The 26319-nt window shown below is 58.2% G+C and overlaps 2 protein-coding genes and 1 non-coding gene across 5 annotated transcripts; 1 reads left to right on the top strand and 2 right to left on the bottom strand.

Annotated features, from left to right (window-relative positions):
- Positions 1-774: 774 nt before the first annotated feature.
- On the bottom strand, positions 775-6672 carry MINDY1 (MINDY lysine 48 deubiquitinase 1). 2 transcript variants are annotated; one of them, XM_057419420.1, is made up of 11 exons: positions 6654-6672; positions 4844-4952; positions 4148-4674; positions 3981-4038; positions 3812-3876; positions 3527-3685; positions 1790-1892; positions 1558-1700; positions 1281-1472; positions 1016-1183; positions 775-873 (listed from the first exon to the last, which is right to left on the bottom strand). In XM_057419420.1, exons 3-11 carry the CDS (start codon positions 4577-4579, stop codon positions 805-807), a joined length of 1389 nt encoding a protein of 462 aa, XP_057275403.1. In that variant the 5' UTR covers positions 4580-4674; positions 4844-4952; positions 6654-6672; the 3' UTR covers positions 775-804. The 2 variants fall into 2 exon arrangements, with proteins under 2 accessions (XP_057275403.1, XP_057275404.1); XM_057419421.1 differs by having other exon boundaries at positions 1016-1156.
- Positions 6673-7432: 760 nt separating this feature from the next.
- PRUNE1 (prune exopolyphosphatase 1) lies at positions 7433-12839 on the top strand. Of its 2 annotated transcripts, XR_008973504.1 has the most exons (10): positions 7433-7541; positions 9345-9449; positions 9524-9729; positions 9889-10073; positions 10152-10310; positions 10398-10492; positions 10577-10735; positions 10861-11225; positions 12242-12537; positions 12691-12839. XR_008973504.1 is itself a non-coding variant. In XM_057419423.1 (9 exons), the coding sequence occupies exons 1-8, from the start codon at positions 7503-7505 to the stop codon at positions 11182-11184; spliced, it is 1272 nt and encodes a 423-aa protein (XP_057275406.1). In that variant the 5' UTR covers positions 7433-7502; the 3' UTR covers positions 11185-11225; positions 12242-12839. The 2 variants fall into 2 exon arrangements, 1 of the variants encoding a protein (XP_057275406.1); XM_057419423.1 differs by having other exon boundaries at positions 12242-12839.
- A 460-nt stretch (positions 12840-13299) lies between these two features.
- On the bottom strand, positions 13300-13373 carry TRNAR-UCU (transfer RNA arginine (anticodon UCU)). The gene has a single exon. It is a non-coding gene; the product is annotated as a tRNA-Arg (tRNA).
- Positions 13374-26319: the final 12946 nt, after the last annotated feature.

Raw genomic sequence — 26319 nt, 5'->3', positions numbered from 1 at the left:
TTGCTCCCGGCCGCCGAGGGGTCAGCGGGTGAACATTAACCGGAGCCGTGGCAGCGGCCCCAGGGAGGAACCCGGCTCCCGGGCACGGGGACTTCCCCGTTTGCATGGGCTCGAACGGGAATAACGCCGGGATGAGGCGAACGGGAGCCCCTCGGCAGCGGCCGGGCCCGGGCGCCCGCCCAGGGCAGGATTAGGGCTTTGCCAACGGGACAATGAGCGCTTTGTGCCTTAAAAAGGCTCCTGACGGGCACCGGGAGGGAGCGGGCAGCGCGGGGCCGTCACGGCCGCCGCCACCGGGGGGCTCGGTGCAGGCCGGGTTTGCGGCTCCTCCGGGACGGGACAGGACGGGACGGGGGTCCCGGGAGGTGAAAGCCCCAGCGTGGAGCAGGGGCTCAGGGAAGCAGCGGGGCCGGTTCCCGTTGAACCGGGATGGGCCGGGCCCCGGGCACGTAACGGGAACGTAACGGGCAAGGGGAGGCGGGAGCCCGCGGGGGGAGACCCCGGCCCCCCGCGTTCACCGGGGCTCCGCTGCTGCCGCGTGGGTGCGGAGGGGCCGGAACCGGGAGGTGGGGGGGGGGTGTGGGGTGGGTGTGTGTCCCCCTGCGGGGGGAGCCCCCCCGTGTTAAGGCCACTGGAAAGATTTGGGTGGTCCCAGCAATGGGGGGGGAGGACCCCCCCTTCCTCCATGCGTTTTCCCTGCTTCTGGCCCCAGGTACCCCCTGGAGGCCAGGATGGGAGGTTGGGGGTCTCTGGATGTGGGGACGGCCCCCGCCCCCCCAAGCCCCTGAGGAGCCCCCACAGGGGCTATAGGATGACACAGTCCAAGTCTGGCTTCTGCCGCTGCCTCTGCTCCCTGGGTGGCCGACCCCAGCCCTGTGGGTGCAACAAAGGGGGTGGGAGGACCCACAGAACCTCCCCCCCCCATCCATCACCCCCCTGGCCCAGGCGGTGGGGCAGAACAGGGTGGGGGGGAGAAGCACCCACACCCCCCGCCCCTCGCTGCAGCCCCAGGTACCTGCACTGGGGCCTGCGGCTGCTGCTGTGGGTGATGGCGATGCTGAGGATGCTGCTGCTGCTGCTGCTGATACTCCTCCTGCTGCAGCTGCTGCGCCAGCTCCAGGTCACTGAGGGTGGAGGGCTCCTGCCCCTGCTGCTGCTGCAGGGACAGAGCTATCAGGTAATCCTGGAGGGGGATAGAAAAAGGTTGCTCAGCACAGCAGCACCCATGGAGCTGGGACGGGACCTGGGTGTCCCCTGCTGCCACCCATTGTCCCCCTTACCTGGTCCACTTGTCTCTGCTGGAGCTGGTGGTCCGCGGGGGCCGCAGCAGCCCCCTCCTTGGCCGGCGTGTGGCTGAGATGGAAATCGGTGTCGCAGAAGCAACTGTCCCCATCCACGTTGTGGAGGCTTTCCCAAACCACCTTCTCCTCCTGCAGGAAGCCCTGGTCCGTCACCAGCAGGTAAAGGTGGCCCTGGGGACAGGGGAGAAGGGGCAGTGGCTCCCAGGCAGCCCTCGGTGGGTCTGGAAGGAAGGCGGGGAAGGGGCTGGAGCTGCACCTTGTGCTTGGTCATGGTGCTGAAGTGGTTGTTGCGGAAGAAGACGCTGAGCTCGCCCTCCCTCACGGCCCCCGTGAGCTCACACAGCCCATGGTAGGTGAGCTGGGAGGCCGTGGACTCCAGGAACTGCTCTGCCACCAGCCCTAGGGGAGGGGGACAGGGGGTGGCAGTGGGGCTGGGGTGACCAGCACCCCACCAGTGACCACAGCAGGGCAGGGAGGGGGGGGGTTACCTTCGCTCACCAGGCTGGAGTCACTCGCCTGTTTGCAGGTGATGATCTTCTCCACCAGTTGGTTGTAGCTGAGCTTGCCCACGGCCTGGACCACCTCCGGGCTCTGCAGGGAGGGGACACTGAGCAGCAGCTCTGTGGGGACCTGCCCCCAAGCCACAGCAGCCCCAGGGAGGGGGGGATTGGACCTTCCCCAACCAAGCTGGACCATGGCTCCGTCATGGGGATGTCCAAGAAGCTGAGCTGGTGGCTTCCAGCGTGGGGAAGGGTTTGGGTTGGAAAGGACCTTCAAGATCATCCAGTCCAACCTCCTGCCATAGGCAGGAAGTAGGTCAGCTCCAAAATCCCATCCACAGCATCACAGAAAGGTTTGGGTTGAAAAGGACCTTCAAGATCATCCAGTCCAACCTCCTGCCATAGGCAGGAACTAGGTCAGGTCCAAAGCCCACCCACAGCATCACAGAAGGGTTTGGGTTTGGAAAGGACCCTCAAAACTCATCTAGGCCAGGGGCAGGGCCACCTTCCACAAGAGCATGTTGCTCCAACCTGACCTCGAGTGTTCCCAACAATGGGGCATCCACAACTTCTCTTGGCAACACGTTCCAGTGTCCCACCAGCCTCACTGTAAAATACTTCTTTATGCCCCATCTAAAGGGACACAAGGAGTTTATGCCCCTCTTCCAGTTTAAACCCATTGTCCCTTGCCCTGTCACCCAGCTCATGGAAAAACCTTCTCTCCATCTTCCCTCTACTCCTCTTATAGAACCATAGAATAGTTAGGGTTGGAAAGGGCCTGAAGATCATCCAGTTCCAACCCCCCTGCCATGGGCAGGGACACCTCACACTAAACCATGGCACCGAAGGCTCCATCCAACCTGGCCTTGAACACCACCAGGGATGGAGCATTCACAACCTCCCTGGGCAACCCATTCCAGTGCCTCAGCACCCTCACAGGAAAGAACTTCTTCCTTAGATCCAACCAAAACTTCCCCTGTTTCAGTCTGAACCCGTTACCCCTTGTCCTGTCACTGCAGTCCCTAATGAAGAGTCCCTCCCCAGCATCCCTATAGGCCCCCTTCAGACACTGGAAGCTGCTCTGAGGTCTCCCCGCAGCTTCTCTTCTCCAGGCTGAACAGCCCCAACTTCCTCAGCCTGTCTCCATACAGGAGGTGCTCCAGCCCCTGAGCATCCTCGTGGCCTCCTCTGGACTTGTTCCAACAGTTCCACATCCTCTTTATGCTGAGGACCCCAGAACTGCACACAATGCTCCAGGTGAGGTCCCACCAGAGCAGAGCAGAGGGGCAGGATCACCTCCATGACCTGCTGGTCACGCTCCTTTGGATGCAGCCCAGGATACGGTTGGTTTCTGGGCTGCAAGCGCACACTGAAGCCGGCTCACATTCATTTTCTCATCAACCAACACCCCCAAGTCCCTCTCCTTGGGCTGCTCTGAATCTCTTCTCTGCCCAACCTGTAGCTGGGCCTGGGATTGCTCCCACCCAGCTGCAGGACCTTGCCCTTGCCATGGTTAAACTCCACGAGGTTGGCACCAGCCCACCTCACAAGTCAAGGTCCCTCTGGATGCCATTCCTTCCCTCCAGCGGATCAACCGAACCCCACAGCTTGGGGTCATCGGCAAACTGCTCCTTTGCTCCAGGATGAACCCCAGCTCTTCACAGCAGAGGTGCTGCAGCTCCTTGGATGGCTCCCTGGCCCCACGGCAGCCATGGGGCAGCTCACCTGGGGGTCCACCAGCCAGCCGTGGTAGAGCGGGACGTTGAGGAGGTCGAAGACGATGCACTCAGGTGTGTACTCAAAGTCCGAGACCCCCGTGAACCTCACGTTGACGTCCAGCCCCGTCGAGAGCTTGGGGAGCACCATCATGGAGTCACTGATGTTCTGGGGGGCAAGAACGGGGGGGGGGTTGCTTGGGAAGCGGGCTGGCACCCCAAGCCCTGTAGCCCAAGGCCACCAGAGCTCCCCGAGCTGGAAGGGAGCGGGGTTTGGGCTGGGATTGTTCCTCACCTGCTGGAAGTTGAGCTGCAGCCCCTCCGATGGCTCCCGGGGCTGGGTGGCCAAGATGCAGTCCCCTGCAAGGCAACACGGTGAGGCCCCGGTGAGCCCCGGTGAGCCCCAGTGAGCCCCAGTGAGCCCCGGTGCCACCGCGCTGGCAGCAGGACAGGGACAGCCTCACCCAAATGTGCCATCAGCTCCTCGGCCGTGACCACCTCCTTCTGTGGGGGCAGCTTCACCTGGAAGCAGCGAGAGGCTCAGGAGCATTCCCAGGCCCCTTCCCTTCACGATCCAGAGGGATTTGAGGCCGATCCCCCCCCCAGGTCCTCCCCTCTGCACCCCACTTGCCTTCCACTGCAGGAGGAGGATGTTCATGATGGCGAGGAGCGGGCAGGGCCCGTTCTCACTCTGCATGATGACCGGGGTCCTCTCGCCCTTCCAGCTGATCCACTTCACGCAGTAGAATTCCTCCTGCACTTCCCGACTCGGGGGCTGGATTTGGGGGGGCGCCGAGGGTAACCCCAGTGCCCCAGCACTGGGGCTGGGCATGGGGGGACCTGGCAGGGACCCCCCATCCTCCACACACTGCTTCTCCTCAGCATCCTCCTGCAGATGCTTGATGGGGGGGAGATGTGGGGCACAAGAAGCATCCGGTGCCAGGATCTCCTCGCTTCCAGTCACCTTTTCCTCCCCACCAACGGCCTCTTCCAGGAGCTGGGGGCTCCCTTTCCCATTGGAAGGGGCTGGGAGCATCCCTTCCTGCTCCGGTGGCTGCTCCATCAGGAGCCTCACCGTGGTGTCCTGCCTTGAGTGGGTCTGGATCAGGCTCCTGGGAACACTCCGGGTCTGCCCAGGAATGGCCGCATCCCAAATATCTCCATTAGAAGGGAAAAATTGGGAATTTCAATTAAAACCACGTATTTCGGTCCAATTTATTCACCAGGAATGGCTCGTGTAGCTTCGAGTTCCTCTTCCCAATTCCTCTACATTCATTTAAGTCATTATCTGCCTCCCATTGGGAAGGAAAGAAGGAAAATCCCAAACCAACCTGGGAGGAACTGAGGGGTTCAATGGATCCGAAGCGGCGCAGGGAAAGGTTGGAATCCTGCACTTCCACAGGGGTTTTCCTGCAAACTCTTTGGCCAAGATGCTCCTGCAGAGAGATTTGGGAAATTCGGCTTAGAAATCCTGGAATTTGAGGAAATTTGGCTTAGAAATCCTGGAATTTGAGGAAATTTGGCTTAGAAATCCTGGAATTTGAGGAAATTTGGCTTTCAACTCCTGAAGAGATTCAGGAACTTTGGCAACGTTCAGGAACGTTGTGCCAGCAATCCTGGTCTGGACCCTTGTATTCCCAAGGGGATTGGGACGCTCCGAGAGAGATGGGGATGGAAACACCCAGGTTGGGTGGAAATTGGGTGGAAAAAGGGGTTTTCTGGGGGGAGGTGATGAAATTCCAGGAGAAAATCAAGGGGTTGGTGCCCTCCGAGCTGTTCCTGCCTGGTTTAGGGCTGGAGCGAAGGGATTTTGGGAGAGAGGAAAGGAAGGGAATGGTGCCTAATGCCAAACATAGTAGTAGTAGTAGTAATAGTAGTATAATTATTGTCCTTATTTAATAAGTAAGTAGCACAGAGGTGGAGCAATAAATAACTACGCCAACATTCCCAAGGAATAGACATGAAGAAATACCATTAATAAACACATAAAGCACCATTCCTCCAGGAACAAATCCACAAACAAGGAAATAAAGCCAGAAAATGGGAAAGAAAAAGTGTGGGAGTGAAGGAAATGAATGCTCTTGGTAGAGCAATGGGTGGGAGGCGAGTAAAGAGCTGAGGGTTATTGGGTGATGAGTAAGGATTTAATAACTGGGTAAGGAATTACTAAGGAGGAGATGGAGGAATGGGGTCAATGAGTGAGGGAATGTGGCTGGAATCTGGGAGCAAAATGAAGTGGTGAGGAAAAATAAATGAAAGGAAAGGAAATAAGTAAAATAAAATGAAATTAAATTAAAAGTAAAATAAAAGGAAAGGATGTAAAGGGAAATAATTAAAGGGAAATAATGGGAAATGAAGGGAAATAAGGGGAAATGAGAAATAAGGGGAAATGAAGGGAAATAAGGGGAAATGAAGGGAAATAAGGGGAAATGAAGGGAAATAAGGGGAAATGAAGGGGAATAAGGGGAGATGAAGGGGAATAAGGGGAAATAAAGGGGAATAAGGGGAAATAAAGGGGAATAAGGGGAAATAAAGGGGAATAAGGGGAATAAAGGGGAATAAAAGGGGAATAATGGGAAATAATGGGAAATGAAGGGAAACGAAGAGAAATAAAGGGAAATAATGGGAATTAAAGGGAAAAAAGGAGAAATAATGAGAAATAAAGGGCAATAAAGGGAGATAAAGAGAAATAAAGGGAAATAAGGAGAAATAAAGGGAAATAAGGGGAAATAAAGGGAGATAAGGGGAAATAAAGGGAGATAAGGGGAAATAAAGGGAGATAAGGGGAAATAAAGGGAGATAAGGGGAAATAAAGGGAAATAAGGGGAAATAAAGGGAAATAAGGGGAATTAAAGGGAAATAAGGGGAATTAAAGGGAAAGGAGGGGAGATAAGAGACCCGGCACTGCCGTCCCAGGGAAGGGGTCCCTCGCTCCCAGGAGCCGCCCGCAGCCGGCGCCGCTCCCGCCCCGCCAGGAGCCGGTTCTGAGGCACCGGGAGCCGGAAAAACCGGCTCGGGGAGGCGGCTCCAGCCCCGGCCCAGCCCCAAATCCCCCCCCCCCCCCGGCAGCGGGGCCGGGGTCCCGCGTCCCCCCCGCCCCGGTGTCACCGGCCCCGCAGCCCCCGGTCCGCGCTTACTGTGCAGCCGCTGCCGCCGTGGGTCCGCGCCGCCTCCCGCCTGCTCCTTTCCTCCTTTTCCTGCTTTTTCCTCCTTTTCCTTCTTTATTCCTACTTTTCCCTCCTTTTTCCTTCTTTATTCCTTTTTCCTTCTTTATTCCTGATTTTTCCTTCTTTATTCCTGCTTTTTTTTCTTCTTTATTCCTTTTTCCTTCTTTATTCCTGCTTTTTTTCTTCTTTATTCCTGCTTTCCCCCTCTTTATTCCCGCTTTCCCTTCCTTATTATCCTTCCTATCGGCTTTTTCCTTCTTTATTCCGCCTTTTTCCTCCCTTTTCCTTATCTCACTTTTCCCCTTCTTTTTTTCCTCCCTTTCCCTTCTTTGACCCCTCTTCTTTCCCCCTTTTCCCTTCTCCCTCCTTCCACCCTGTCCCCTCAGCCGGGAGGGCGGTTTGACAGGAGGAGGAGGAGGAGGAGGAAGAGGAGGGGTGGGAAGCAAAGGCAGCGACGCCGCTTCCCTCCGGGCACACCGGAGCTTCCCGGTGCCTTCCCCACGCGAGGCCTAAGCGCTGGGAACCCCCAAAATCACCGGGATTTAACGCCCGGTGCTGGGCGGGATGAGGGGGGGTGTTAAAGGGAGGGTGTTAAAGGAGGGGTTGAGGTGTCTGGAGGGGGTCCGGAGCCTTTTGGGGGGTCAATGCGGTGACCGCGACCATCACCGCCACCTCAGACCTCAGCGGGGGGGGCCCGCGCAAGGGCTGCCGGGAAGGAGGCGGGCGCCGCACGTGGGGGTGGTGCCGGGGCCGGGACCGTCCCGTGTCGTACCCGGTTGTACCGGGCGGGCCAGGGGCCGCGTCCGGATCGGCGCCGGCATGGAGCGGTTCGTGCAGGGGAACCGGGCGGCTCTGCAGGTAGAGGGGCTGGGGGGAGGCGGGGGCTGGGGAGGGAATTGGGATGCTCAGGGCATTGGGGTGCAGGGACTTGGGGTGCCCAAGGGGGCGGGATGCGGGGGAACTGGGATGCTGGGATTAGGGTGCAGAGGTTTAGGGTGTAGGGGAAGGGAACTGGGATGCTCAGGGCATTGGGGTGCAGGGGTTTGGGGTGCCCAAGGGGGTGGGATGTAGGGGAACTGGGATTAGGGTGCAGAGGTTTAGGGTGCAGGGGAGGGAACTGAGATGCTCTGGGGATTGGGGTGCCCAAGGGGGTGGGATGCAGGGGAACTGGGATGCTGGGATTAGGGTGCAGAGGTTTAAGGTGCTGGGGAGGGAATTGGGATGCTCAGGGCATTGGGGTGCAGGGACTTGGGGTGCCCAAGGGGGTGGGATGTAGGGGAACTGGGATGCTGGGATTAGGGTGCAGGGGAGGGAATTGGGATGCTCTGGGGATTGCGGTGCAGGGGTTTGGGGTTCACGGGGACTGGGTGCTCAGGGGAGCAGGGTGCTGGGGGAATTGGGGTGCCCAAGAGATAGGGGTGCAGGGGGACTGGGGTGCTCAGGGGACTGGGGTGCAGGGGTTTAGGGGGGCAGGAGGGAACAGGGGGCAGAGGTTTAGGGTGCAGGGGAGGGAACTGGGGTGCTCAGGGGATTGGGGTGCAGGGGTTTGGGGTTCATGGCGACTGGGTGCAAAAGGGAGCAGGGAGCTCAGAAGCTGGGGGAATTGGGGTGCAGGAGTTTAGGGTGCAGGGAGGGAATTGGGATGCTCATGGGCTTGGGGTGCAGGGCTTGGGGGGCAAGAGGCAGCAGGATGCAAGGGTTTAGGGTGCAGGGAGGGAATTGGGATGCTCATGGGATTGGGGGGCAGGGGTTTGGGGGGCAGGAGGGAGCAGGATGCAAGGGTTTAGGGTGCAGGGGGGAATTGGGGTACCCAGGGGAGTGAGGTGCAGGGTGCAGCAGGGCTGTGTGCCCAGGGGAGCAAGGAGACTGGGTTCCCTGTGCCTGGGACCTGGGGTGCAGGCACGCACACAAGCGGGTGCCCAGGGCATCAAGACCCTTCCCTGGGGTGCACCCATGTCCCCTGGAGAGGGGGCCCACGACAGCTCAGGCTGGGCTGACAGAGCCACACCGGGGCCACCCCAAGCCACTTCCATGCTAGGGGCTCCCCAGCACCCCCAGCCCTGTCCCTGCTCTCCCAGCACCGGGTACTGGTTCCCAGTCCTGCTGCGGGGTTACCACCACCGCCGGTGGCTCTCGCTTGCTGTCTTCCTTGGCTTACAGTGAACAAATGAATCTGGGTCATGGCATCAACTCCTTGTCACCAAAACCAAGGCCTGGAGACAGGGTGGCTCCCTCGAGGGCGACAGGATGGGTGCCAGCACCCAGGGAGGGGGGATTTAGGGGTGACGTGGGTGACACCGTCATGGCTTTGCTGCTGCAGGCAGGAAAACTGGGGTGAAACGTTGTCTTTTGGGGGGACAGCCACCCCCAACTCACCCCTCTGCAAACCACACTTTGTGCTGCCAGGCTGCGACAGCATTCCCCGGCTTGGGAATGTCCCAGTCCCCGCTGCTACTGCTGGCGGAGCTGGGTGTTCCCGTCGTCCTTGGGGCCGCGGCGCCTCCGGTTTCACACACGTGCCCCAAAACGTGGCTTCTGTGCCAGAAATGGATCCTGCCAGGAGGGTGATGGGATGCCAGGCGCTGGCGGGTGGCACATGGGTGACGTCCGCGACGGGTCCCTCTCTGCTCCCTGCCTGCCTGATGCCTCCCACCCCGGCAGGAGCGCATCCAGCGTCACCAGGAGATCCACGTGGTGATGGGCAACGAGGCCTGCGACCTGGACTCCACCGTCTCAGCCCTGGCCCTGGCTTATTTCCTGGCACAGGTGAGGCTCAGCCGTGGGTCTGGGGACGAGCGGTGGCTTGGGGACATCTCACCGGGTGTCACCCCCTGCCCCAGACCTCCCCGGCTCCCAGAGCCGCCTTCATCCCAGTGCTGAACATCCCTCGCGCTGACCTCGCGCTGCGGACGGAGACGACGTTCCTGCTGCGGGAGCAGGGCATCCCCACGGCCTCCCTCATCTTCCGGGATGAGATCGACCTGGCGGGGCTGCACCGCGCCGGGCTGCTCTCCCTCACGCTGGTCGATCACAACGTCCTGCCCAGGTGAGCAGGGGGCACATGGGGACAAGCGGGGCCACCCACCCCAAGCCTGGTTGGTGTCGAGTCTGGCCTCAGGGTGGGTGAAGTCTTTCCCTTTCTGGGGTGTTTTAGGGAAGGATTTGAGGAATAAAGAGAGCTTCACCTCCCCATCTCGCCCACCAGCACCGACGCAGCCCTGGAGGATGCCGTGGTGGAGGTCCTGGATCACCGGCCGCTGGAACGGGCCCGAGGTCCCGGCTGCCCGGTGACAGTGGCGCTGGTTGGGTCCTGCGCCACGCTGGTGACTGAGCGCATGGCCCAAGGTCCCCCAGGGGTGCTGGACCGAGCCACGGCCACGCTGCTGCACGGTGAGCACGGGGTGGCCCTCGATGAACCGTGGCGATAGGGGACAGGGACGGCTGATGGCTCCTGGTTGTCCCCTCCAGCCACCATCCTCCTGGACTCCATCAACCTGAGCCCTGCCGCTGGCAAGGTGACACCCAGGGACGTGGCGTGTGTCTCCCTGCTCGAGGAGAGGTTCCCCGACCTGCCAGCCCGGGACACCATCTTCAGGACCCTGCAAGCCACCAAGTTTGATGTCTCGGGTCCGTGCCCGGGGTGGTGCGATCCACTGGGACAGACCCATCTCCCTGGGATCAAGGACTCACACTCGGCTCCTCTTTGCCTCCTAGGGCTGACGACGGAGCAGATGCTGCGGAAGGACCTCAAAGTCCTCTCTGGCGATGAGCTGGTCCTCGCCATCAGCGCCATCTACGTGGACCTGGAAGTGAGAGCCGGCAGGGGAGGAAACTGAGGCAGGAGGCGGCACAACGGTGACACCGAGGTGACACCAGGGTCTCTCCCCTTCCAGACCTTCCTGCACAGGCCTGGTTTGCTGCAGGACCTGGATGCTTTCTGCCAGGCTCAGGGCTACACGGGGCTGGTGGCCATGATCGTCCCTTATGATGAGAGCAATGTGCTCACCCGGCAGCTCGCGGTCTACAGCCAGCACGAGACCTTCCGCAGTGCTGTGAGTTGGGGGGCCGGGACCTCAAAGTCCCCAACACAGGGGCCTGGGGTAGCAGCCAGGCTGTGGCTCACCCCAAAAGCTGCTGGGTTTGGGGCATTAGCACCCTGCTCCCTCCCTCCTTGCAGGTGTGCCGGGCGCTGGAGGAGGCCACGACACCGGCCCTGCACCTCCAGCCCGTCCCCAGCCCCTGGTCCTGTGTCACTGCCTACAACCAAGGCAACGCTTTGGCATCGAGGAAGAAGGTGCTGCCCATCCTCAGGGCAGCGCTGGCGGGGCCCGATGCTGCCCTGGGGGGGCCGGAGGAGGAGGTGGTGCCACCCCCCACCCCCATGAACAGCCTGGTGGAGGAATGTCCCCTGGCACAGGCTGTGCCCCCCCTCTGTCCCCAGGATGTCCTGGAGCGCGTCAGCCGCATCGCCGCGGGGCAGCCCCCAGGCTCCCCAAAGTAACAGCATCAGCACCCCGTGGATGTGGGGGTCCACACAATGAGGTGGGGTCACTGGGCAGGTCCCCGTGGGCTGTTTGGGCATAGAGGGGGTGCAGCCACCTCCGTTAGCACTCAGCTCCCTGATGGGGATGGGCTCCCATTGCAGTTTGCACCCCCTGCCCCGATGGTCCTGCTGGGGTTTGGGTCCTCCCAGGTGGGATTTTGGGGACCCTATGGGCATGAGGGCCAGCAGCACTCGCATGCACTTTAACAAAGGCACTGGGGAGGTTAACAAGTTCCTGCCATTCTTCCTTCCTTGGGGTGGCTCTGGGGGTCCAGGATGGTGGGGCTGAATGTGCAGCCAGCCCGATGCTATCACCCATGTGCTCTGAGGATTAAACTTCCCTCTTCCACTCTTGGCTCTTGCCTCTTCTTCTGGGACGGGTCCAGAGCTGCCCCACTCACCCCAGGGGGTCCCCCTCTTCTTCTGGGGTGCAAACCTCCCTGGGGGTATTTGCCATGGTGCCAGGCACAGGACGAGTGGCTGGAGGATAGCATGGATCCGAGTATGGTGCAGCCTTACAAGCAGGTCCTCTCCCATGGGGGTAGCTGGGTCCCCCCCCCGAGCCCACTGGCCCATAGCAGATGCAGGCAAGGAGACAGGGAAACCCTTGGCACAGCTCAGCTGCACCCATCAGCTCCTGGCACCCTTCTGAAGGGCGGCTGTGACCCTGCAGCTGAAAGGCCGGTCGGGCACAAGGCAGGGGCTGATGTTCCCCCTCCCTTCCCACTCCCAGGCTGCCTGCTGGGTGCTGTGGAAGGCAGCAGGGACCTGGTGGTCTCACCTTCCCTTGGCAAGCACCACAACAGCCCCCCCACCACAGGAATCTGTGCTTGCTTGGCCACCTAATGCTCCATCTGAAAGGAAAATGCACATACCTCACCCTCCATTCTTTGTAGGGTACATGGGATCTCTGCCCTGTCTCACTCCTTCCTACCACATTTTACTCTGGGGGAGGGGTGCACCCATGCTCACTGTCTCTGTATCTTCTCTGAACAATCTCCTTCTGGCCTTTCAGGACCCCCTTGGATGTCATGGATGTGACACCTATGTCGGGATGAACATGGCTGCAGAACTTCGAGCAGCACCAGGGCTGGTCTTCCAACCAGGCTGAACTCTAGCATGAGCTGGACACCAGCAGGAGAAACAAGCCAAGTGGCAGCAATGAGCAGTTCCTAGGATGACCCACACCTGATCCAAGAGCACCTTCTGTGTTTAGTCACAAGCATCCCTGGTCCAAGCAGCTCTCCAGAGCTGAGCCTACATCAGACATCTCCAACAACCCACACAGGAACTTCCCTCTGAAGAGTCCCGGTTGAGGAACACCCTTCCTCCAACCTTCAGCACTTCTCCACCACAACTAACCCCTGGAATAGCCTGGAAAAGGCCCTGCTGAAACCCAGTCACCTCCCAGTCACTGCACTCACCTCACCACAGCTCCCCTCTCTCCTTTCTCCCTACTGATAGCAATGAGATCACACGAGATTCCATACTAACAACCTGGAACATCCATGAAAGAGGAAGAAGAGCCAGTTTGGTACCCAGGAAGAGGAACCCCCATGGGGAGGTGTTTGTCAGTAAACCTGCATCTTCTAAGTAAAACCATGCAAAAATAAGAGTATTTGCAAAGAGCTTCTCTAAGGTGGGAATTCAGAATGTAGCCCTATGTTATTTTTGCCACAGGTTTGAGGGAAAGAAGCGAAAAGACCCCATGTATCACAAGAAATCTCAGCAGAAGGCCCTAAAGCACTGCCTCAGCACCTGATTTCCACTGGAAAGCACAGGACTGTGCTGATGGAGGTAGCAAAGATGGGAGGGGGCAGAAGCAGGGTTAAAACACCTCGCTATTCAGGAGATACCAAAAGGAACGAGGAAAGGGGAATATGATGAGAGAGCTGTCTTAGGAGGGGAGCACACGGCTGTTATGTGCATCAGCTCTACAGAGGGATGTCATGACAGGTCATTGTCATCTTTGCCTCTGAAACCCTGGGGGGGGGTGTGTGTGTGTGTAAACGTGAGGGACTGGGACCTGGGAGGGGGTGGGCGTGAAAAGAAAAGAGCCACCTGCCTGGAGATCATCTCTGCCGGGACTCGAACCCGGAACCTCTGGATTAGAAGTCCAGCGCGCTCGTCCATTGCGCCACAGAGACCTCACCACGGCTGCAGCATCCGCACCAGAACTGAAAAATTCCGCATCTCCGGCATCACCGGCGCGGCCCCAGCACCTGGAGCTGAGGCTGGAGGAAAGCCGGTGCCCAGCTCAATCCCCCTGGCAAATCCCCATCTCCAGCATCCCTGCTTCCACAGGCATGGGGGGGGGGAGTGAGCTGCATCTCACGCAGCAGCAGGGATGCAGCAAAAACCTGGATGCAGGCTCCTATCGGCGTCTCTTTCCATAGCATCTCCCGCTTGCCTGAGGGCAGAGCTAAAGCCTGGAGGAGAGTTAACTGCTGCATCTCCCTCAGCATCATCGCAGCATCCTCAGTGCAGTAAGCCAAGAGAGAGGGAGATGAAAGAGGATTCAGCTTACGGCACCCAACACTGACAGTGATGATGAAAGCTCTGTTTGTCACGATGAAAAATGCAGAAACCTGTGGTTTGAGCACAGAAAGGAAAGGAAAAGCAGCTACCGTGGGTTTATTTTCAACCAGCTGTCAATCAAGGCTTTAATGTTTCCCTGTGTGCAGCTCCCATTAGAAAAAAAAAGGCATCAAAACACCAGGAAATCTCCTTTTACATCCACTGAGCTCCTATTAGCAACTGATCAGACTCTGTGGCACGATTCCTTGCTGTGAACAAACCCGTTCTGCATTTCAGAACTGCAGGGATTTTAGGGTATTGTTTACTCCTAAACATGCTCTTTATTAAAGGCAAGGTATTAACTGCTGCTCACAGCACTAACAACCTCAGCACATCTAATGCAAACCCAACGAATTTGGGCTTCCTTTGCCTGATGCTCTGAGGCTTTGGAAACATTGAGGCTTCTCTTGACAAGTAAAATCCAGCTGGAAGTGATGGGAACAAAGGCAGGGGTTTAACTTCTGTCAGACTAAACCCCTCCTGCTGCAAGAGAGACCCGGTAAATCAATAACCCTTGAAATAAGTAACACTGTGCACCAAGTGTAATCCCACCTTGAGCCAACTCAAAGGGTAGAAAACGCCTCTCTGCAGGGTGAGCAGAGGCTGTGCTTAACGAATGTCACCCAAAACATCCAGCTCAAAGTCATAAAGCAAAAATTCAGAACAGAAGGGAAGAAATAAATCTCCCCCAGCCCGGGGCTGCACTCTGCATGCTCCCCATGGGAGGAGACATCTCCAGCTCTTTTGATATGATTTTGGGAGGCTGCACCTCAAAAGCGTTGTTACCAAGCAAGACACAAAGGTGGAGATGAAGCATTCAAGGGCACAAACCTCAGCAGAATGACTGTGGCTTTGTGGGCCAGGAGTCAGAGGGCAGCTGGGCTTTGAAAGAACCCCCATTCCTCCTCACCGAGCTGGAATAGGGCTTGTTTGAGTGCTGCTTTTCCCTTCTCCTCTCATACATCTCCAGGTAACACACAGGGCACCCCCCGAGAGCACTCCTCTAGGAGGGCCACCAGAGCCCTTTCCTTCTCCTTGTCCCAGCAGAAGGACACAGCCACAGGCCACAAGGTACCACAAGCTCCTCAACAATACCAGAAAGCAACGTGCAGCTTCCAGGTCCTTGGGCCACCGGCCAGGCAGCTCGGTACCTGCAGTAACTTGGCCAGTCTTCCCCGAGGTACTGCCTGTCCCTCTGTTATCTCCGTGCTTGGAAAGCAGAGGCTGCAGTGAGCAGGAGAGGTGCAAGCAGGTTATTCCCGGTGCTGGAGGATGCCAACACACCCTTTCCTGTGGGAAGAGATGACAATGGAATTCAGTAAGCTGAGTGGTCTGAGGCAAGAGCAAAACCCCTCTTTAGATCCAGAGAGGGAGGTGTTTCTAAGGCCGATGTCCCCAGCTCAAACTGGCCCCCAGCAGCATCAAATCCTTTGCTGCACGCAGGAAAACCACACGCCATGAGCCAGGATGGGGTGGAACAGGGTGAACCAAGACCCTTTACTCCCTTATGAACAGCAGGGAGAGAGGCCTTTTGCGAGACAAAGACTGAAGCAGTAACACGGGTGTCTCTCTGGGAGCAGGACGATGCCACCTCACGTTGAGTTGCTGTAGGGCAGCATCGTCAGCGCTGGGATCCCAAAGCCTCTTTGCCCACTCCATCGACAGCAGCAGCAACTCCTCCTCAGGGCTGGGGCTGCTTTGTGCTATCCATGCTTTTAGAGCATCCTCTCGTAAACCAAGAGCCACCCCAGAGCCAGCCCCACCAAGCCAAGGAGGGGGGTTAGAAGCTGAGTGCTTGCAGGCCACCAAGCCTGTTTACCCCGTATCCACAATGGGAATGGATTTTCCCCACATCCTTCCAATGTGTTGGGCTGAAGCTGCCTCCAGCGCAGCGAACAGCGGTCGCTGACACCAGCCCACGTCAGCAGAGGAGCAATCCCAGCCGCCCGGTGCATAGAGAGGCCGGGAACCTTCCAGAGCCCAGGCCTGGAAACGCGGACCACGGAAAGCAAGGATAAAACCATGGAATCAACCAGGGTGGAAAAGAGCTTTCAGCTCATCCAGTCCAACCCTGTTCCAATGCCTGAGCACCCTTTGGGGGCAGGAATTGTTGCTCAGCTCCATCTAACCCTGCCCTGGTGCAGCTTGAGGCCGTTTCCTCTTGTCCCATCCCTTGTTCCTTGGGAGCAGAGCCCAGCCCCATCCTGGCTCCATCCTCCTGTCAGGCACTTGTAGGGAGCCATCGGAACCCCCCCAAGTCCCTCACCCCTTCCCCATCACTTGTGCTCCAGGCCCTGCTCCAGCCCCATTGCCCTTCCCCGTCCCTCCCCAGCTCCTCAATGTCGCTCCCGCAGTGATGGACCCGGAGCTGAGCACAGGATCCATGGGGATGACCCAAACGGACCCCCCCCCCCCCCAACCCCGCGCTGTGCCGTGGTGCCGGTGCCTCAGTTTACCGTGACCCCCAGCCCCGCCGAGCCCCTGCGGCTCCTTCTGACCCCAAACCTTCCACTTTTTTCCCTCTTTCCCCTTCAAAACCCCCTCAGCCCAGCCCCCGCCTCTCACTTTCCCCCTCACTCACCGGCAGTCACCGCCGCTGCTCCCCTCCTCGGCCCGGGACACCGGCGCCCTCCGCAGCCGCGCTGCTCCCGCCATGGCGGCTCAGGCCCCACAGGCCCGGGGCCTCCCCCGCAACCCGGACCCCGGGCCCTCCTCCCGCTCCTGGGGCCGCGCACAAACCGGCCCCGGCCCCTCGGCTCCGAGCTCCCCCCGCCCGCCGCCTTCCCTCGCTCCCTCTTTCCCGGCGCTTCCCCTTCCCGCTCCCTTTGTCCCCTCTCGGCCTGCCCTTTCCGCCCGCCCCGGCCGGAGTTTCCATGGGGATGGAGGCGGCGGCTGGGGCTCGGCAGGGGGAACCCGGAGGAGGAGGCCCGAAGCCGCGGGGTCGCGCTCCCGCAGGCCCCGGGAGGGGGCCGAAAGAGGCCGGCCCGGGGGTCGGGGACGACGAGGCCGCCTCCGCCGCCGCCGCCATCGGGGGCCCTCGAAGGCGGTTTCCTGCCTTGGGCCCCGTCTGTTGGCGCTTGGGGCCCGGCGTGGTTCAGTGCGGGCAGGAGGGGTGAGCAGTGAGGCAGAACACGGAGCAGCCCTCAATAACCCCGTCCTACAGCTCCTGCACCGCTCCTCTTGCTTTAGGAGGCATCGAACACTAAGGGGAGGGTGAAAGGAGGGTATCTGACTGGGTGAGCGGGCAGCAGGACCGCAGCCTGGCAAGAAGAACCCGCTTGGGATGCGCTGCAGAGCAGCGCAGGCTCCTCGGTGATGCTGCAGAAGGTTGGAGCTCAGCAGATGCATCTTTGGTGCGGAGAGAAGGAGCAGAGCCCGGGGTGAAGCCACACAGCTCATCTCATCCCGCTGCTTCCCTACGGGAAGGTCCCGGTCACCTCTCCCGGTGCACACAAACCATTGTGGATGCCCGCAGCCCAACCTCCTGTCCTAGTTCCTCCTGCGGGATGCCCTGACCGTCAAGAGCTTGATGGTGAATCTAAGGCAGGTTTAATCCCTTTCCAGCGTTCCCTTCTGCTGTGCTGTGGTTCTGTTCCCGTCTGTGGTCACTTGGTGCCACTGTTCCTCCATGCTTCTGCCCGGTAGCGAAGCAGCCGGTGTGAGCTTGGGGTAGAGCAGGGGAAAAACCAGCCCGGAGCCATCCAAAGAGCGAGAAGTTTGGGAAGATGAAGTGGGATTGGCATAAAACCCCATGGGGACGGAGTTTTCCTGCAGCGAGACCCTTTCTTCATGCGATGGAGGGGTAGGGGGATGCTGCTCCTCCAGGTCACGGCCATGGGAGCTCAAGCACTGAGGCTCCAGGCACTGCTTTGGGTGGACAACCTGGGGACATCGTGTGTGGGGTGAGGCTGGTGTGGGTCAGGAGGGCCCATGGATGCCTTCAAGGCCACTGCCACTGCGGTGGGGTTAAAAGGAGCCTCAGGTGGCACCTCCTGAGCCTCAAAGCATGAGATGAGCACCCACGAGCAGCGTGCCCGCACCTCCTGCCCTCACACCTGCAGCACAAGGACCTCACTGGGCCCTTCCTTTGGTCCCGATGCAGGTGTTGTCCCCAAGGCTTGTTGGAGAGGTCCCCTCTGCCCCGCTCCCCGTGGTGTGTGTTAAAGAACAAGGCCCTGGAGCTGGAGCTTTGGATGTGCTTTATGCACACAGCGGATGGCAACACAGTTCCCTTCATCAGCCAGACGAGCGCCGTCTCATATCAGCGCGTGGGGCTGAACTCGCAATCAAATCATTGTTATAATTACATGCTTAATATTAGCAGGTGCTTTTTGGCATCTCGCCTGGGTAATGTTAGAGCTGAACAAAGGGAAATGCCACACGGGGATGAATAAACAGGAGCAGTGTCTGCAGCAGGCAGGAGGATGGAGCAGGTCGCGGCGGTCCCAGCATCAGGCTTGATTCCACCATCGGAGGAACATGGACCAGGGCATCCAGGCACCAGCAGGAGAACTGGGAATCCCCAACACAGCAGCTTCTAAAGGACAAGACCATGATTTGCCAGCTCCAGTCGAGCAGGAAGGGGAATGCTCTCCCCTCAGCCCCCCCCTAAGCTGCAGCCTGGGCTTCATCTGGTTCCTGTTGTGCTGTGGACGGGAGATGACATTGCTCTTCTGCTTCCTATAGACGTGACTTGAGCCTGTCAAAGGGTTCATAGATCTTGAACAGTGGCTTCAGCATCTGCAGGCGCTGAGCTGTGCAATGCCCCTGCAAGGATTCCTTTTCATTTCGAGCCATAGAGATCTGTGTATAAACCCATTTGCCCTGCCAGCTCTGCTCCGCTCTGGAGCTTCTCATTGACAGCTGAGCTTCCCAAACAACAACCCATATCTCAGAGCTTATTAATAGCTGCTGCTGCCAAATTCGCCTTCTCCTGGGTTGGAGAAGACACGAAGCTTGCTTCTCTTGCATGGTTTGTGCCTGCAGTTCTCCTCGACCACCCTCATGAAGCATTGTGACAACTTGAATCATCTCTGAGCAGCCTATAAGTCTGGTTCTAATCGTTAGGAGCTCCCTGTCTCAGGGAGTTAGAGAGATCCATGGACAAGCAAAGCACTGACCACTCATCAAGGCATCAGCTGAGGGTGCAAGGGGCTGCCCCTATAGCTCGGTGAGGACCAAGCCAGGGCAGTTATTAACAGTGATTCCTGCAGGCACTGCAAGCCCCGGCGCCTGCTGCTCTCCAGGTCCCGCTGCCAACCCAATGTATGCTCCTTGGGTGCAAACACCAGGAGCTCGGCGGAAGGCGTGTTCTGGATGTGATAATCAAGCCCTGGTGGCAGCTCAATTCATCACGGGGCAGGAACATTCCCCCTTGTCACCGCTTTGCTTTTTCCTGCCGGTGACAAATCTCCGGCGAGATTCCCGGCGACGGCTCCCTTTGCATTCCCGGCGCACGCTCAGCCAGTGAATAATGGAGCCCCCACCATTCCCCTTGCCGTGCCCCCCAGCCCCAGCTCAGCGGGCTCTCTCCACAGCAAATATTTAGTGATCAATCCCCCCACCCCACCACCACCACCCAAGGATAATCTTCACTTGGAGGAGAAACGCTTCTCCTCGCTCTTGGATCTTCTTTTCCCTGGCACCCATCCTGCCTCAGCCAGCTCTGCTCAGGGAAGGTGCTGTACCACGAGCTAATTGTGGAGGATCAGAGCAGCAGCTCAATTAGCTGCAGTTAATGCTTCTGATTAGCATTTTGCTGGAGCTCGTGGAGGGTTTGAGCTGAAACGGGTAAACAAGCTCCGACGAAACCAGGGAGAAGGGCAGGAAAGGCAGAGGACAGCCCATGGGCAGCAGACACGGGTGGTGGTAGGACACGGCTCAGGGCATGGATGCAACATCTGGGCCCCGGGAGCCTCAGTATCTGGGCAGGAGCACAGCTGGAGCCTGCTGCTGGGAGGGAGCGGGTCCTAACGCCGCATCAGGTGGCCAACAGGACACAAGACAAGCTCGGAGGACCTTTGCCAAGCCCTTAATGATGGCATTAGGGCAAAATAACGTCCTTCTGCCGCCTCAGAATCCTTTGTTCAGTAAATGAGGGAGCAGCTGCGAGGGAAGGAATGAGATCCCGAATCCCATCTGCACCCTGCCCTCTCCTAGGAGATGGGGCAAGAGGAGGCACCAAACCCAGGCCCTTCTGGGGCTGAGGCTGCTGCTGTCCATCAGGGACTTGGGCTATTGCTGCACCTTCAGGCCAGGTGAGTCCTGAGCTCAGAGCTCCCACTGTGGCAAAGACTTAGGAGGTTGTTGCATTCCCACAGTGTCCAGAGAGCCTGAGCTTTGGCACTGGGATCATGGGGGTGGAGGGGGGTGCTCAGATGTGTCTGATTTCACCTTGGCATTAGAAGCCCCTTGAAGCCAGCCCCTGTTTCTCCACTGGGCCTGGAGCTAAAGCAAATCTCAGCTCCACCAGTGGGGACTCCCACGATACGCGGGCGAGCGGCAGATGAGGAAGGGAGATGGATGCACGTGTCTCTCACTGGCAGCAGCTCTGGAATGGGTTCACACCAGGCTGTGCCTAATCCCAGAGCATGTGCACACAACAGATTCCCACCTGATTAAAGATAATAACCTGTATTAACTCTTGTGTTCCCTCTGCACCCACAGGCATCAGCCAAGACAAGATACAGCAGCTTGATACCAGCATCACTGAGCTGAGCCAAGACAGAAACAGCCTTCTCTGCCACATCCCTTCGACTCTAATCCCCGTGTCTTAATCCACGTTGGGACCATGGGAGGTCCCACACAAGGCATGAAGCATGGAGGGACTGATGGAGACAAAATCAGGGCAGAATGAGTGAACTAAAAGGAGCCAACCAGTTAAACCTGCCCCACATGCCAGAGGCACTCTTGAGATGGTTGATGGCTGCTCCATCTCCTGGGGAATAAATCTCCTGCAAGGCAAAGGGCTCTTGTCACTGGGTGATGCAGAGCTGTGCTGCCTGGCAGGGCACTGCAAGAGCTTGAGTAGAAATGATAGGCATGGGGTTTCTGATGGGAATTTGCTCTCCAGAGCATGAACAGAAAAATCCAAACAAATCCAACTGCTCCAGAGAGGACCAGGACCCGTTTAAAGAAGGAATTTTGCAGTGATGATGCAGGGAGGGCATCAGTCAGGTGGAAAACAGAGCAAGGGAGGTCTCCAGCAATGGCCAGCCCCAAATCCTTATTGTGCATTGCACAGATCCCATCAGAGCTGAGCAGAGCAGGTCAAAGCAGCAGCGGGGAACCGAGAAACCCCATCACAATGGGCAAATCAGCCAGTGCTTTGATCAGATCTAACAGGGGAGAACCAAGTGGCTTCAGGGGACTCACAGTTACACCAGCATCACCACGGGTAGGGTGATTATGGGCAGAAAGGGTTGACTGGGCCAGGCAGCTTGGCCTGGGATGAAGTGGAGACTAAACACACATCCAACTGCACGTGCTGGATCCGGAATGATCTCCCACTGCAGCAAGGACTGTTTCCCCAGGAGCAATGGAGCTGTTTCTGCCGGAGATGATCCACAGTGTATGATGGCAATGCCATGGCAGCAGCTTCTGGTGCCACCTGAAGCCACCCCTACAGCTCTTCCCCGATCCCATTGGGCTTCTTCATTACTCCATACACTTCTATGGCTTATTTTATCCCGCTGGCCAGAGCGTCTGATCCTGCGTTTGACCCAGGATGTCTCTGCAGCACCCAGCTCATCCCCAGTGCTGGAAATCAGGAATTTGGCTCTGACAACCGGGTCGTTTTCCTGCATTTTTCCCTCGAGTTTCTCTTTCCGTTGCCAGAGCCCCGATGCCACAGGAGCAGCAGCAGCATCCATCAGTGCCTGGAAAAAGCCACCTAAAGACCTTGTGGAGAGCATCAGCCACCCACCCCCAGCGTTTAGCACGAGCTGAATACCCTCAGGATATTCACACCAGCGTTCTTCCCTGCTGGAAGCGCCCGAGCAATGGGAAGTCCCTGGCACAGAGGCTTGATGTGACAGGCTTGAGCCGATAAGCGATTGCTTTCTTCTTCTCTTGCGCTTGGAGATTGTCACCTAAGGAACACGATAGCAAGGCAGGCTTGATAACAGCACACGCTGCTTCAGGCAGCCACGAAGACCAGGGGGGGATGTCCAGGCTGAAACATGCTGCAATTTCTCTTCCCAGGCTGAGACATCCCAGATAAAGCCCTTATCTGGCCTTTTCTCCCATCAATGAGGGGCTTCAGGCTCGTCTTCAGAGCACAGCAGGGCTAGGCAGCTGGGGAGAGCTTGAGCACATCATTCCTTGAGCGCATCATTCTCAAAGCCAGAAGCTGCATTTACCAGCCAAGGGTGAGCTGGGAGGGGGTTCATGCTCTCACTCATGGGTTTCAGCTCCACCAGCCCCAGTTTGAGCCTGGGGCTGCTGCAAAGGGGCACCCATCAGGGCAAGGTGCAAGTGCCCTGGGCGCTCCCCTGGCTGCTGGAGGGAGCGGGGAGCCCTCAAACATCGCATTGCCATTGCCCCCTTCCCACCCGGTCACTTCCAAGTGTCTTCGCAAACCATCCGGCCCCTTTTCTGCCCGGGTTTGAGCAGGAGAGGGCAGCAAAACGCTCCTTTTGAAGGCAGGGCAAGCAGCATAGGATGGGCTGGGTTGGAGAGGACCTCAAGAGCAGCTCATTCCAACCTCCAAGCATGAGGTGCCCAGCTGGGGATGGTTTGCTATGACGAATTGAAGCCAGAATCAATTTCTGTTGCTCCTAGGAGCTTTCTGCAACCAGAATGTTTGGAGCACGTTCCCAATCCATGAATCCATGAACCCGTGAACGTGCTCCCCAAAGCTGGGCCTCGTAAGAGGATGCGATGCAGATGATGCTCGTGTTTTGGGTGCCTGAAGGAGTCCACAGCTCCCAGCCTGGCAAATCCCAGTCTCCTGCTGGAAGTGCAGCCCTGTGTTTCCATCCCCACTGGTAAATCTGGGAGCGTCAGACATCCCTTGGCACAGGGACTCTCATCCTCACTGGACAGCTTCCAGCATGGTTTTGGGCCAGCCAGGTCTCTCTAAACTTCCAGGCACAGGAGAGGGGCTGTTCCCAAGAGGTTTTGCTTGGGAATATCCTACTCTGGAGAGAGATTAATGGTGGGGATACCACCCCCAGCCTGAGTGGTCCCAGGCACGTTCCATGTTCTAACAGCGATGTTCTCCCTCCCTGCACCCCAGTGCCCATCCCTGTGATTCCCACTCTGCCTAGAGCCATCTTAGCGCCTCTTCCTGGAGGGAAGCAGAAGCTCTGCTGAGCCCTCGTCGCTGGGGCTGTCAAACCCACTGCTGAGACTCATCTACCCAAATTCACACAGCCCCGAAGTGATGCCTCCAATGAGCTCATCAGGTTTTGGTGCCGTTAGAGCCAGCAATGAGTCAGGCAGCAGATACCTGTCCCACCACGAGCTGCCCATTGCTCCCCACCACCACGGCTTGGCTCCTGAAATCCAGGCAGATGTAATCCCATTCCCTGGAGCCCCATCTCCCCCGAGCACTGAGTGGAGTCTCAGGAGCAACCCATTGACCCCAAAGCCGGGTTTCGGCTGCCCTCCCATCGCACCCCTCCGAGTGGTGCTTAAAGCTCATTTCCTGCAGGCAGCCTGTAAACTAAAGGCATGAAACACCCCAAAAGCTCAACTCGCAGCACCACGAGCCCTTCCCGAGCTGCCGCAGCCGAAAATAGAGCTGCTTTGCACACACAGGCTGCTCATGCCTTAAAAAACCCCTGCGCAGCCTTGCCTCTATTTGTATTTAGAGCTGAGAAAACGCTGCTTCCCTCGCCCAAAGCCTGTGCAAACGCAGCCCTTTGCTGAGCCCCGGCGATGGGGAAGCACAAACGCAGCGCTCCATCCAACCCTGCGCGTTCCCACTGGGATCCCTGCGAGCGGGCAGGATGCGGAGCCGCGCAGCGCTCAAGGAGGGCTGGACCTGCCTTAGAGGGGCAGCACCCAAGGAACTCCCGCATCCCGGGATGGGGCACGCGGATGCTTGGAAGCTCGCTCCTGAGGCCAGATCCCCTCTGCTTTTTAGGCTGATCCCTGGATGCAAACGCCCAGCAGCATCCCAGAGCTGCGGCCGCCCCAGGGCTCTGGTGCTCGTCGGTACGAGCGAGCTCAGCGTTGTTGCTGTTGTCATTCGCTGAGCTCGCTGCAAGCTGCTTTTCGCCTATATTTGAGTGCTTATAATTAGCCCGCGGGGTTTGCTGCTCCCCCCTTCTCCTTCCCCATGCCCTGACAGTTTGGGAGATGGCTCCATTTTAAATAGATCCTGTGCTTGGAGAGAAAGAAACTCTCCTGCAGCTTCCTTTGAAGCTCAGCACGCTGGGGAGAGTGCCAGCAGCCAGGCTCTGCCTCAGACGCTCTGTGTAATAAGGGACAATTAGGTGGCAGCAAACATTTAACTATGGAATGCAGCAGGGCTTCTGCCATTGCCTGCAGTTAAGCAGGTGCCTCAGACACAGCCTTCCTGGAAATCCAATGGGAAAAGTGTTCTGGAGTGAAGCCCAAGGAGCTGCTGGATCCATTTAGGCTCTGAATTAGGGGATAGGCTTCACAGTGCAGCTTCGTGGAGACCACGCAGCCCATCCCATCGTGCCTGGATGGATGCTCCTGCCTGGACCACGTGTGGGAAGTGGCCCTGAGCTCGAGGGACCACCCGTGGGGCTGTCCAAACCCACTGCCCTTCAATGGGGTGGATGAAGCTGATGCCATCACAGGTGTCTTCCCTTGGTCAGGTCATCACTCGCTGGCTCCCACTGGGAAAACACAGTGGGAACTGGCTCAAACTTGTAGGAAACATCAATTCCCAAGATCCCTGCCCTTGTAAAGGGAGATCCTTTCGGCTTGATGTGCAGGGGGGGATCGAACCTGGTGGGCAAATCCCCTGTGGGAAAGCAGGAGTGTTGGATGTCCTCTGTGGGACATTCCTGGAGCTGACTTCTCCAGCGACGGGAAAATTCCCAGCTTCCAGATGGGGAGAAGCAAAACTTCCCCAGATCCACGTGGTGGTTTCCCAGAGAAAGCTGACGCTGCTCCCGGGGATGAGCCAAGAAGGAAAACCAACGTATTCCAGGAAAACAAAGACACATCTGGATAAAATCCTGGAATGGCTTGGAAGGGACCTTAAAGATCCTCCAGTTCCACCCCCGCCGTGGCCACATGCCGGGATCCAAAGCAGGAAGGAGATGGACAGGACTCCTTGAGCTCCTTGCAGCACTGAAGGCAAGCGGGATTCTTCCCAAAGGCTTTACCAAGCACTAAGCAGGAATCCTCTGGTTAAAAGGGGGATTCTCCCTTTCTCCACCCCCTCTGCTCCCACTTGGATCAGTTATTCCACACTTGGGCCAGATCAGCTCTGTGCTGTGCCTGGAATTCCGGCTATTTTGATCTATCCCCTTCTTCCTTCATCATTTCAGGCACAAAGCGGGTGCTGGGACAGGAGGGATAGGGCCAGGCACCAATCCTGCTGCTGTTCCCTAGGTGCCAAACCTTTTCCAACATCAGCTCCTCATCACAAACGGAATCACATCCAGGTCCTGTGCCACGCACAGGCAGAGCAAGGGGGGGTTGATTGCAGTAAGTGTCAGCTTGGGCTTCAACATCCCACTGTGGTGGGGAGCACTCCCTCACCCCTCCTATGGAGCGTGCCTGCGGCTTCCAACGCCTGCGCTTCAGCATTCCAAACCTGCAGCTTCTCCTCACCCACCTCCTAGGGGAAAACTAAAGCACAAGCCTCACAGGTGACCCCAAACCTCGGTTTCTAGACCCAGGACCAAGACGGGCTCCTCGGGGCTGTGCATCCAGCCGGGTCTCTCCTCTTCCTCTGATCCCGATGCTCACAGCTCCCAGGGAGCAGCATTCCTCTGAGCGGGCGCACGAGGGACCCTTGCTGGTGGCTGGGGCTCCACCGGCATCAATTCTGCTTCCCAGGCTGCAATTGGCAGGGGAGCAACTGAATCTTCCACCCAGCTCTAAAGTGCTCTCAAAGCGACCTCATTTATCACTGCGGCGGCAGCACCCGCAGCCATTCCCCTCCGCTCCCGGCTCCCTCTGCCTCTGCGAGTGAGTGAGGAGATGATGACTTCATGGCAGCAGAATGGGCCCAAGCTTTGTGTCCATCACCAGCTCTTGGGGCCTCACCAGGTCTCGTGGTTGCAGTCTCAGGCCTCTGTGTGCTGCTGCACCATGGGCACAGCCTGAGCATCGTCACAGGAGGCTTCTGTCTGCCCAAGGCTGGGGTTTGGTCTTCAAGGAGCACACAGCACTGGTCGGTTGTGGTTCTTAGGGCCTGGTGTGAGAGGAGCAGGGGATCTGCTTCTTCCCTTGGAGAGATGCAGGTTCACATGGAGAGTCCATTCTCAGCCCCTGAGAGCAGCCACGCCTCATAGGATGGGTCCATGCAGAGCCCAGGGATGCTGGAAGCCATCACTGTCCTCCTAACTAGGTAGGACATGTGGG

The sequence above is a fragment of the Pezoporus wallicus genome, unplaced genomic scaffold (assembly GCF_028554395.1).
Source record: "Pezoporus wallicus isolate ANWC-B61680 ecotype Strahan unplaced genomic scaffold, APGP_CSIRO_Pwel_v1 contig_8321, whole genome shotgun sequence".
Lineage (NCBI taxonomy): Eukaryota > Metazoa > Chordata > Aves > Psittaciformes > Psittacidae > Pezoporus > Pezoporus wallicus.
This window is presented reverse-complemented; position numbering and strand designations above follow the sequence as displayed.

Bases quoted from the DNA above. Each gene is read 5' to 3' on its own strand.
- MINDY1 (XM_057419420.1), bottom strand. From the start codon at position 4,579: ATGGAGCAGCCACCGGAGCAGGAAGGGATGCTCCCAGCCCCTTCCAAT. The intron at 3,877-3,980 runs GTGAGGCTGTCC...GTTGCCTTGCAG, and splicing joins GGAGCTGATGGCACATTTGG to GGGACTGCATCTTGGCCACC. The intron at 874-1,015 runs GTACCTGGGGCT...TTGCACCCACAG, and splicing joins AGCCGCAGGCCCCAGTGCAG to GGCTGGGGTCGGCCACCCAG.
- PRUNE1 (XM_057419423.1), top strand. From the start codon at position 7,503: ATGGAGCGGTTCGTGCAGGGGAACCGGGCGGCTCTGCAG. The intron at 9,730-9,888 runs GTGAGCAGGGGG...CTCGCCCACCAG, and splicing joins GATCACAACGTCCTGCCCAG to CACCGACGCAGCCCTGGAGG. The intron at 10,493-10,576 runs GTGAGAGCCGGC...CTCCCCTTCCAG, and splicing joins CCATCTACGTGGACCTGGAA to ACCTTCCTGCACAGGCCTGG.